This window comes from Caenorhabditis remanei, chromosome I (assembly GCF_010183535.1).
Source record: "Caenorhabditis remanei strain PX506 chromosome I, whole genome shotgun sequence".
Lineage (NCBI taxonomy): Eukaryota > Metazoa > Nematoda > Chromadorea > Rhabditida > Rhabditidae > Caenorhabditis > Caenorhabditis remanei.
The window spans coordinates 7,552,389-7,564,425 of record NC_071328.1 but is presented as its reverse complement, the minus strand read 5'-3'; the positions used below and the strand labels follow the sequence as shown (position 1 = coordinate 7,564,425).

Here is a 12,037-nt window from a genome sequence, read left to right as displayed (position 1 = left end):
TTATTCAAAACTACCAAATATTCAGTCCTACTGTGCTTTTTATTTTGAGAAAAAGCAACACTTTGAAAGCTATAATATCATGAGAGAACTGGTAGAAACCAAGAGTTCTCATCGTCTCGCAGAATCTAGATTCTAGAAATGTAAGAAATCAAAGTGGCCGTTTCGGACAAATACAAAAAAAAAACCATTTCCCTCCCTAGTCAGTGTCGGAGAAAGGGGGAGCCCCGAATGTGTTTGTGTGAGTGGAGCGGGGCGGGCGCTAGTTTCGTTTCTCTCAGTGTGAGCGAGAGAAGGCGACGGAGTGTGAGCGAAAATGAGTGGGAGAAAAAAGAAGAAGAACATACTGCAGCCACCAACCATAGGGACGAAAAAGAACACACTGGTGAGAGGAATGGACATAGAGAAGAGGGTTTCTTTCTCTCTCCGAAAACATCAACAACCTGCTTGATGTGTCTGCGTCTACCAGTGATTAGTTGGAGTATCGTGAAATGAGGAGCGAGAGAGGGAGACATATGGTTTTTTGAAATAGAATAAATTACCACATTCCAGATGACAGGATTTTAGCGATGAGTGAGAATAAAGAAAGTCAAGAACTGAACGCCGCTACAGTATGACAGAATTCATATGAAGATATTGAAATGGAGAACGACTCACTAGAAACTGTAGAAAATACCGTAACTTTGAGACACCTTTAAATGAATCAACCATATTTTCGAGGGTTCACACACTCTATCAACATTTTGTCGTTATTTCTGAGCTCGTAGGATTACTGTAGTTTCAGGTCGGATTATTGAACAGGATGCATATTCTGAAACGAAAGAAATGGCACATCAACTTGACAGATAACGACGCCATTTTCACAATTCAGACTTCTTGAGTCAGACTCTAGAATCGCTTTGTCTCTCTCAATCTAGTCGTGTGTCAGTCAAATAAATCTGATTCCCAACTGCGGATTTTTCAGGGAGACCAATTAGAGGACCAAAAAAAGGTAGGCCAAAAATAACTGTTTTTCTACAAACACATAAGATGGCATGATCAAATGACGAAATCAATATCTAAAAGTCGTGGTCTAGTAGCGAATATCTAAGCTCCTCATAATTGTTGTTTTTAATTTCCGAAAAACTAAACAAAACGCCTCCTGGTTTCAGATGCTTCTTCTCATCAGGAAAACGGCAATTTCGCAATAATGCTTCCAATTCCATAGCACAAATGACCACTATTCGCCTTCGTTCTTCACAACAACCACCACCATCTGGACACATACAAACACACCGAAACACGCATGTTTGCATCAGTGTCCGAGAATATATTATAATCCCTACTTCCATTCGAAACCCTTTCTAACACATAGACACATATCAAAATGAATAACTAACCCGATGAAACGAAACCCCTTGGGTAGTGAAGAAAAAGGCAGGAAAAAGAAAGACATGTCAATCAAAGAATTGGAGCCAATTTGGGGTTTGTATGTGTCTGGGAGCAAGGACGAGACCTTGGCGCCAGGCACAAGGATACCGGGGAGAGAGAATGAAGTATGACGTATAATTATAGAGGTCTAGATGATGTTCGACCTGTGTCGTACTGTAGCTAGTCTCTCGATTAATAACTTCAGAAAAGCGAATAAAAGACAATCTGAATTTGTTTTAAATAGATTTGTTATGGTCGAGACTTAACCCAGACTGTTCTGAAGAGTTCTAAGAAAAAATTCGAAAAAAAAAGTGGGATGAAGAAGTAAACCGACGTTTGCCGTGTACACACCTTTTAGTACGAGATTGAAAAGGAGACTAACTACAATTACGAAGCGGTCCACATACCTCGTCGCCTAGGTTACACCGGAAGTATCGACAGAGCTAACGTGTCAAAAAGGGGCTGCAGAACATTATCGATGTACACAGAGCAACACTTTCAAGAAACTTAAACTTCTGATTGAGAAAAGAATGATGTTATCATTATTGTGATGAAACGCCGGAGAGCAAATATAATAAAAGTTATTGTAGGACATTGGCGCCGAGAATAGCAGCAAATCGAATGTTTTTTTGAAAAAAAAACAAAATGAAAAGAACATCTAACGGCATCAAAGCACTACTTTTCTGGCAACTAATCTACAAATACAACCGTACCTTGACGTTATTGTCGATAGATATGCCTTTGATCTATTCTGAAAGCAAGTTACAAAACAAAACGATTCCGAATTCAGAAAATGACGAAATCAAATAGGAATTCGGAATGCAGAAAACAATGTATTAATGTTCAAAGTCAATATCATTACCTTCGCCAATTGACAATGACACTAATTATAATGTGGAATCACTACGGAAAATGAGAAACGCCCCTCATAGCGTAGCCGGGATGAAGATTAACACATCTTTGTATCACTGCGTCTCTATCAAATCAATCCTATTTCTCATCGGAAGATTTTCAAGGCGAAACTATCGGAAGACCGAGGGAAGAAGGGGAAGAGTTGAGTAGGTTTCATTTGATTGATGGATTGATAAATTCAAATTATTACACATTAAACACTATTCTGAATGATATGAGAAGGGAAACAAGAATTCAGGAAAGGCGCAAGAAGCTTGAGAAGCTGCAAGTATTTCTGAAAAAACAACTGTTCCTCATGATTAACCGAAATAAATTTCCCGCGAACATAACTTCTGGTTCCAAATCCAAGAACTAGGTTGATTTCGAAACACCTATTTTTGATCTACATTACAAGTCTACCATAAATATAGGTCAAACAAACCAAATCTATTAAAAAAGAGAATAGGGAGGAAAAATCAAAGGAAACTGTTGCTCGGTAGCCACGGTGTATTTACTTTTGGTATTTCCCTCTGTGATGTCTGTGTTCCTAATTCACTAATGTGTCTTTCGCCATTGTCAAGTGGCCGACGAAACGAAAATCCTGTTGAGCATTTCGCAACGAAAATGTTAAAAAATATATAGACTGGATACTGGGATTAGATTAAATTCGAAAATTAAAATTTCACATTTCAGTATCTTATTCAGTTATATGGATATACTAGACTACGGTAACACTTGACTAATTACAAAACATATATGACTCTAAACCGGTATTATATTCGCATTCCGGAAAGAACATTGGACCGCCCGAGGGAGGTTACTCTTGAAGAGGAGAGCAGCTGTGCTCAATGAGCACGCTCTTCTTCCCGAAAGCTGCTCTCTCTATCGGATATCATTTTACGAGTACAACTCTCCGCCTCCGCTATTAGGGAATGAAGAACAGAAGAATGCATCTCAGAAGATTCGATTATTGTTGGAAACAAAGCGTACCAGTTCGAAATTCCAAATATCGAGGAACAGAATGAAAAAAATGAAAAAGAAACGCAGGCGAAGAGGAAAAAACTCGATAAGAATGTGGTGGAAAGAGAAATCGAATAGCAAGGGATGATTCATCCTCCAAAAATTTGTATGTCCGATGTAGAAAATTGGCAAGAAAAACGCGATAACAACAAATTTATTGTAGTTCGTTGAGAGCGCGGACGATTTTGAAGTCCCGCAAAAAATGCAGAAGATAACAAAAGCTCAATATGCGGACCAGCTGTTAGTAATTTAAATCAATTTACACGAAAATAAATAGTACACGACAGCTTATAATCAAAAATAATCATACATCGAGAAAAATAAAACATAATACAGAACACTTGAAAGCTGAACAAGCAGCTTTCTGACAGAAACTGTGATTTTATGATCTTCAGTTGAAATCCAACATTCAGTATTTCAGTAGTTTGTTGTGGCATTTCTAAGAGTTTCCATCTCAGCTTCAGTCATATGTCTAGTACCATGAGATACAAACTTCGGGAAGAAATGATGGTGAACTACGTATTTCTCGTGCTCATATTCTTCGGTCCAAGTCTCTTTGGTGTACTGGATATCATCGGGGTGACCGCTGAGAAGAGCAGACAAAATTCTGATTTCGAATGCAGAATTCTCAGCAAGTTTATCCATAGCATCTTGAAACTCGGTGACATTCGAATGGTGAGTTTCCCATTGAGCTTTATCCTTCAATTGAACTTTTTCTTCATCATCCAAAGGCTGTCGGTTGTTATAGTTGCGTTTTGCACTTTTGTATCCCATATCCAGAACCTGTGCCATCGATTTATTGTCGTTGTAAGAGAGATTCATTTTGGTTGCCTGAAAAATAGAAAACTTTCCTTCAACTAGATGCTTATTTACGAATAACATTACCTCGTCGATCATCTTACTCATCGCCCAATCTCTCGTGTCCTCGTGGTTAATCCGAACACCAATCGTGATAAAGTACCTTTGAATGCGGGCATTGGCGGACTGAAAGAGTTTGTGGTAAGCTATTTCGTGTTCTTGATTGTTGAAAAAACGAGCGGCTCCTTCTAATTGCCACGTTTCGAGAGGACCATCTCCTTTAACGTGAAAATCCGACATTGTGAACTCTGAAAATTAGAAATGACTAGGTGTAGAGCAGATAAAACAGGGAAAATGCAAGAGACCTTGAGTTGAATAACCACCAATTGAAATAACTTTAAAAGTGGATCCTAATTTTAATTCGGTTTTTTCGAAATTCGCTGCTAAATTATGAACTTAAAGGACCGATCATTCTTATATATAAAACGCATGTGGGGTTTGTCCATCTGTCCCAATGTCCGCAAATTTTGAGAAATGAGAAAGAATGGCGGACGGGCCCAAAATCGAACTTGCGCTTTTTGCGCAGAGACCGCCGCCTTGGACCACTCGGCCACGCGGGCACATTCCTGAGAAGGTGAACAAGTAAATGATGAGAGGCCAGCCGGATGAAGCGCCAAAGGCGCTGCAGCCAGGCTGGTTAAAAATAACTGACAAAAATATTAGCGGGCTCATCAGTTTTAAAATCGCGCCTAAAGCTATTTCGCTGCGTATGTTTCATGAAGCAAACATTGAATACTCAGTCTACACACTTGAAGGGAGGGAGGCATGAATCCATGAGCTTCCATCTTTTTGAAAACAATACTGGGAAAAAACCAACCTATAATGAAAAATGGTTGCGTTAAATAATTTTCTACTATTTTCAAAGAACGTATTGAAAATTCCAACAAATAAACAAAGCACAATAACAATCAAATAGAAAATAACAAGTGTCTATACTAGTAACCTAAATAGATTTGTAATAAAATTAATTATCAACGTCGAAAATTCCAGAAGAGGTCATTGTTCGTAGGTTGATCGGTAGAACGTCTCCGTCTCGTCGACTGCGTATCGCTGTGTACATTTCTCCATGTTTTTTCGACAGCGTAACACGTTGAATTCCACGGAAGGCGGTACAAACGTCGCATGTCACATGTCCACCTAGCTTCCGATTTTTCAGAATCCGTTCAGTGTGCTCGTTGACTTTTCGTGCTGACTTCTCGATAATCATGAAAGTAAATTTGGAAACTTCAGTACCGTCAGATTCTCTGGAAAATGATTAAAGACTATTATTTATTTCGGACGGATGATTGGCAGATTTTGAAGAAATTCTTCATTTTAAGCGTAATTTAACTCACTTTTCCGATCTTTTCCCATCGGCTCGAATCGGCTGAAATCTCGAACTGAATGTACAAGAACTATGCACTCCTAGTGGACAACCCAAATCGTGTGGGCACGGTGCCATAACTGTTCCTGTTGGAAGCATAGTTGGTACAACTTCTCCAGGTGGTACTGATTCATTCAATAACACGAACTTCTCATAATCACTGAGATTATAATCCTCGACAATTCGAACAACTTTTGGAGACAACATCACTTTTTCATCTAGTGTTTTCAGAAGTTTCCGATAATCTACAAGTGTTCCTTGCGATAAAATGAAGTCTCTCGCCTCCAAAATTCCACCGAACGCTCCAGATTGTGATGATTCAATTAGAACCAAAAATCGATTTGTTCTTTTCCAGAGTGACTCGATCAATTGAAGACGGGTCTCGGAGGAACCAATTTCACAAAGAACTCGATGAGCTATCACGACGTCATACGTGGTCTGAAATAGTTTTGAAGACTTTTGGGTCATAACATTTTTAAATGTTAAAGTAATTTTTAGAAGTGTGGGATTGAGTGTATTATACTAATCAAATTTGTAGAGACTAACATTTAGAGATGGAATCAAATGACGTCGGAAGTTAATATTGTCATGAACAAATGGTCTTCCATTGTCTATTCCATCAGCTGGATTGTGATTTTTCTGAAATTTTTTCTTCTCGAAATTGTCAAAATGGATAACTTACTCTCAAAGAATCCATTGAAAACTTCATAATCGCATCAGACAAATCAACCATAGTGATCTCTTTAACATTATCCCACCGACTAGTCGCCGCCCAAAACCCTGCACCCGATCCACTACCATAATCTAGAATAGTCTCTGGTTGAAAATCTGGAATACTGTTGAATTCTTCGAGACATCTCGAGATTTCTGCGTAATTAGGTGCCAATCGTGCTAACGAATACGCGGCAGCAGCTTCTTTTGAGGTTATTTCCAATGGTTTCCAATTGAAGTTCGCCTTTTTAAGAATCCGATCAACCTCATTTCGTATTTCATATTGCTGTGCTTCTTGTACTTTTCCTCCAAATGCTTCCTTGTCGAAATCCGAAATTTCACCACGTTTTCCAGATTTTAACTTTCTTTTCACTTCGTCTCTCACTTTTTTCAGCTTTTCAGGAGATTCTGGGAACCGACGTTGTTCTAATTTACTTGTTAGTTGATCAGCCTCATTTTGTAATTGCTTTGCGGGTCTTTCGCAAGTCACCACAGTATTGCGAAGTCCATCAATTGCTTTTTGAGGAAGATTGAATTCTCGCCTGAATAACTTTTTTTTTAATGTATTGAAAAATAAATACCTGAATCGCTTTCCAACACTTTCTTTCGGTGATACTTGAACAATAGATCGAGCATTTGTGAGTGCATTCACAGCGGTGATGGCAGTTTTCGAAGATTCCTATAAAAATATGGAGCACTGTATTCAAGTTTTTGAGACTTACATCAGATTCTCTGTATTCTGCTGCTGCCGACGAAGAAGCAAAATTTGCGACAATATGACGAAAAAACAGCCGGTTTTGGAGCATTTTTGTAAAAATGAAATAAAAATTTGACAACGACACTCCGAAATTCCGCTTGTTGAAAAAAGCGGAAGTTTAAATTTTGAACATTGGGAAGTTATTTTTGGTTCAAAGGTCCATTTTCTGATTAATCATTTGTAATTGATGGGAGTTAAGAATTTTTTTTAACTATTAAAGCATCAGCATTCGTAATCCATTCTAACCGTGTTTTTTTGATAGGTAACTCCACATGCGGGATACTGTAAGTTTGAATTCCATGTATTTTCCTCTAATGGATCTACCCACGAAGAAAACTTGTACCATTTAATGCAATTTAATTCTATTCACGAATGCAATTTAATGCATTTTTTGCATTTTGTGCCATAAAAATGCATTATTTTGCGTTCGTGGGTAGGCAAGTTTTCTTCGTGGGTAGGTCCATAATCGAAGACGGGATTTCAGGTAACTCAGGATTTCTCAACGATCTACTTTTTCTGATACTCAATGTTTGGTCCCGGATCTATAATTCCTTTCCCGAAATGTGTTCTTTTTTGTTTTCTTCTCTTCCATTACACCCAACAGCCGGAGACATTTCTGACAATTTCATTAAATTTCAATTGAGCTTCTTTTGGAAATTAACACGAAATTCATTGAAGGCGAGAGGAAAATGAAATTGAATAAGGAGGGAAAGAGGAGTGTAATTGATGGAAAGAAGGAACAATTAGGTATTTATGGAGGGAATAGAAAGGAAAGAAGGCACTTGAGAAGTGTCTTTTAGAGCATAGAGTTACAAGTGTTCCCCCCCCCCCCCTTTGGTTCATTTTGGAAGATAAAGAATTGATGATTAAATCAAATGTAATAATGATAAGAAAACCCCGTATACTCGATATGGAAGATATGGAATGTCGTCTCACTAATAAGTTGTGTTCCTGTTTGATACAGTTCCGCTAAATCAACCTTTTCATCTCATTTTTCAGTCATTCCTCGTAGTGTTACAATACTATTACTCATTACCCACAAAAGTATACTCCCTCGTCTTCATTCTCTAATTAAAAGTAGGCGACAAACTTCTTCTAGTTCCGCTTTTGTATAAAACCGTGAACAACTTTGAAAAACTGTGTTTTTTGAAGCAAAACTCAACACGTGGACACACTTTAAAGTTAAACCGATAGATCATATGGTTCAATCATTCAGACTCCAGATGTTTGAGCGGTTTATCAAAAAGCAATTTGCATAAGTGACAAATGAGACAATTACTTATTCATATTAAATGAAGCCTCTTGAAACTTTACCTACCGTATTCAACTTATTAATTATTTTCAGTATACTATAACTATAATAAGTTACAGTAATTCTGAAATCGTGGAATAACATAGGGAGACAACCATTTCAGTCCTGAGCCTTTCTGAATGACTGTCCATTCAGAACAAGAGTCTTGAAAAAACCATCAAAACCTGTTCTAGAATAATTCGAATATTTCTATCTTTTTATGAAATTTTCCCAGTTTCCCTCTTTCCTACAGAACCCAAAATCCCCCATTGTTTTCTATGTGCTCCTCAACATTTCATATGTAGTAATAAACATATTTTTGTTGTAAACTCTTCCCAATTCCCGCAGTATAAGTGAGAAGTGACAAATGGTGTCATTCGAAATTTCGCGCACTTTTCGTCGTCTCCCTCTACGAACACTTGTCATTGCCTCTTCTCCTACTAATGCCTGGTGACAGCCGGACGAGGGATTCTGAATCTTGTATGAATTTCAATTCGCAACTAATTTATGCAAAACAGCTGACACGTTTTCTGGTTGGATCCAAGGAGCTGCTCCTAGGGAAGACGAAAAACCAATCCATCATTTCTTTACCCACTTCTTCTTCTTCTTTTCCGCTTTTTCTCAAAATTTTGAAAAGAAGAATCATCACGGCTAACCCAAGAAGATAAAGAGATATGATGGATTGGTTTCTTGGCATGCGGGAAGAAGGAGAGGTGTCATCTTGATTTATTGATTCATACTTGGATACGCTTTCGCCTATCTGTGTGTCTGTTTGTCCAGTACATCTTAAAAATGACCCCTCAGATTGAAAGAAAAAACACTGTTAATTTGCTTGATTTTGATCCAATTTCTCTGAACCCCTAAGCTCATACTATTGTTTAAAAGCTCTGATTTTAACCATCTTCTCGTAAAAAGATTTTTTAGATGTTTTTTTCTCGATCTCCTTTTTTTCAATTATCTGAATCTGGCATCTTCTTGTCATTCACACTTTCAATACTTCTTTTTATTTCCATCTCCCCTCACATTTCCCTTTTTTTCCACATTTTCAGTCTTCTTCTCCTCCTTCAGAATATCACAACAATGGAGACCAAAAATAAATTTTCCTTTTTATTCTTCAAACTCCTCCCGCGTAAAGCTGAAAATGCGATTACCACTTGTTGAATGGGACGGAGGAGACGTGGAAGAGGGACGTCTTCAAGAAAAATTTAGAAGATGAAAAAGAAGAAAAAAGAACGAGCAAAAGCTAAAAGATGCTTATTTACCTTCTTTTATTCCTCGCCTTTCCTTCTACTATACAGCGATGGACAAGGATGTTATGAAGTGAATATCCGGATTGACAAGCTCATCGATTGTTGTAGAAATTCAGAAAGTTTTCGAAAAATGTATAACTTGAGTTATTATCTAATGTTTCCATTCTAGTGTCGAAAGTGTGAGAAACTCGTTCCTTTAAAATGATCAGCTTTTAGAATAATTGATTAATGAAGTCTTCAAATTCCAAGTGCATTGTATGCGAACTAATCCAATTTAAATGCGGTAAATCATTTTGTTAGAACATTCAATCCACACCAGATGGTTTCTACTAATCGAAGTAGTAGTAAATCAAAAATTACGTCATACTCATTAGCATAGTGAAGACAAATGTTAATGGAGGATACTGGGTAGAAGATGTATTGGGATTAGAAATTGAGATTCACATCTTGATTCTGAAAAGTTCATTGTCGTTCCAGTTAGTATATCTAGTCATTTACAGAAATTGCGTATTTCCGAAATGTTTTTCTCTCTCCGTACCTCTACATCCAATTTTCCCTTGTCCATCCACTTAAAATCTCCCAATTTTTTGTAATTAGACCAGGTGACACTTATCCGTAAACACCAATCCACTCCATTGTTTTCAATCCGTAGTAATTTTCTCTCCGTCCACCTGCATATCTCGTTGTCCTCTCCCTCATCCGAATATAAGGTACCGTGAGAAAATGAGCAGCTTATTTCTATTCCATCAACTAAGCTCTCACTTTCTCTTTTTCCCGCCATCCATTCAGTACAAAGGACCAGAAGAGGGGATAATCGCAGTTTCGGGGTTAAAAGAAGAGCTAACTCCTCTTTATGAGTAAGTACGAGAGTACTTACTCTTTTGAAATTGTACATGAAAATAGAATAGAACACAATAGTCAATTAGTATGCAAATGAGAGAAGTAGAAGAAGAAGGCATGTACTTGTGAATATGAGATAGGAACGAGTAAAAATGGAGAGAAACGATGAGTTAGGTTGAAAGTTAGATAATGGAAAAGAGCATACTTCAAGGATTGTCCTGAATTTATTGTAGTCTGGAGACAATAAACTGGAAAACATTTTTCTTTTTCAGAATAGGTTCACCATTTTAGAGTACCTCTAAACCTGCATATCAAATACTCAAAATTCCCACTTGTTGACAAAAAAACAATCCGCGCAGACGTCAACATAAATATGCTGACAACTCGAAAGATATTTTGAAATATTCCCTTATTGAATTCATTCATAACATCAAAATTTTCCTTGTTGTTCTACTACTAACTCAACTTCACAACTATCCGCCACCATCTTTCGAAACCAATTCAATATCTTCCGGAATCTCTATTTTATTTGTGTACACCATCAACACAAGATTGTCTATATGTTGTACTACCCCACAACCAACACAATTTGTCCCTCCTTCTCAACACCTGCAACATCATTTGATCATTCACAATTGCTCCCTCTCGCTTTCTTCTTTCTTCTCTATTTTCTTGTCATGGCCATCTGGCAGATGTAGTAGACATCAGATCATTGATTTTGGTATCAAGAAGTTTTTTGTTCACCATGATAATCTTTAATCTAGATAATGGGAGATCTTTCAGAGACTGTAAGGAGCTTATCAGGATTTCGACTAAGTGAGTCATTCAGTTTGAAATTCGTACAGTTTTCTGTTCCACCGTCTGATTTTGAATTGAGATTCGATACGGAAATGTTAAATCTCAAGATTTCTAAAGAGTGGTTCACACACTAAATGAAGTTTCTTAACTGAACTTGTATGGCTGGAAACTAGGGTTGTGAAAATTTTCAAAGTTTTTGAAAACTTCGATTCTCACGGCGTTCAAATCTTAAATAGAGTTCAAAGTTCTAGTGTGAAACTATGAATCTGTAGTTTTCTTCCTGTGCCGATTCATCACTCTCATCTGAAGCTGCCTTTCAATTACAGATGTTTCGAGTATGTATTTTTTCTAATGCTTTCTACATGTCCTATACCCTTTCTGATATTTTTGAATCCCAGACTGCGTGGCCTTTTTTCAATGGATTCTAGTTATTAATTGATGCCTACTTTATTCTCGATTTCCAAAATCTTCAGCTCGGTTATTGAACTTTGTGTCTCACGTTATTTCGAAATTGATGATAACCAGTCAGTTCTGCAATCACTTCCTCACCTTCTCTCTATATCTCTCTAAATCCCCTAGCTTCCTTCCAACCAGACGGACCCATCTGTTGCTATGCCCCCTTCTGTTTTTTCGGATCACCCATCTCTCTCTCTATCCCGACAGAGGATCATTTTACACTCTCCACCCCCAACAGACACCTTTTTCTTCTATTCTCTCAATTGACACATTTATATTAACACCTTCTCATTCTAATACTCATAATAACATATATTTCAGTGCTTTTATGAAAGTGGGAGTGGCCTTGAGGGAAGACAAGCCCCGCCCCCTTTTCGCATGTACCCTCTTTTCTC

The 12,037-nt window shown here is 37.6% G+C and overlaps 2 protein-coding genes across 2 annotated transcripts; both read right to left on the bottom strand.

Annotated features, from left to right (window-relative positions):
- Positions 1 to 3,735: 3,735 nt before the first annotated feature.
- GCK72_001450 (uncharacterized protein) lies at positions 3,736 to 4,416 on the bottom strand (the record flags this gene model as incomplete). Its single annotated transcript, XM_003105059.2, has 2 exons — positions 3,736 to 4,149; positions 4,204 to 4,416. 2 exons carry the CDS (start codon positions 4,414 to 4,416, stop codon positions 3,736 to 3,738), a joined length of 627 nt encoding a protein of 208 aa, XP_003105107.1.
- A 724-nt stretch (positions 4,417 to 5,140) lies between these two features.
- Positions 5,141 to 7,056, bottom strand: GCK72_001449 (uncharacterized protein; the record flags this gene model as incomplete). The annotated part of the gene is made up of 5 exons (XM_053722971.1): positions 5,141 to 5,420; positions 5,511 to 5,977; positions 6,086 to 6,178; positions 6,222 to 6,929; positions 6,973 to 7,056. The coding sequence occupies 5 exons, from the start codon at positions 7,054 to 7,056 to the stop codon at positions 5,141 to 5,143; spliced, it is 1,632 nt and encodes a 543-aa protein (XP_053591616.1).
- Positions 7,057 to 12,037: the final 4,981 nt, after the last annotated feature.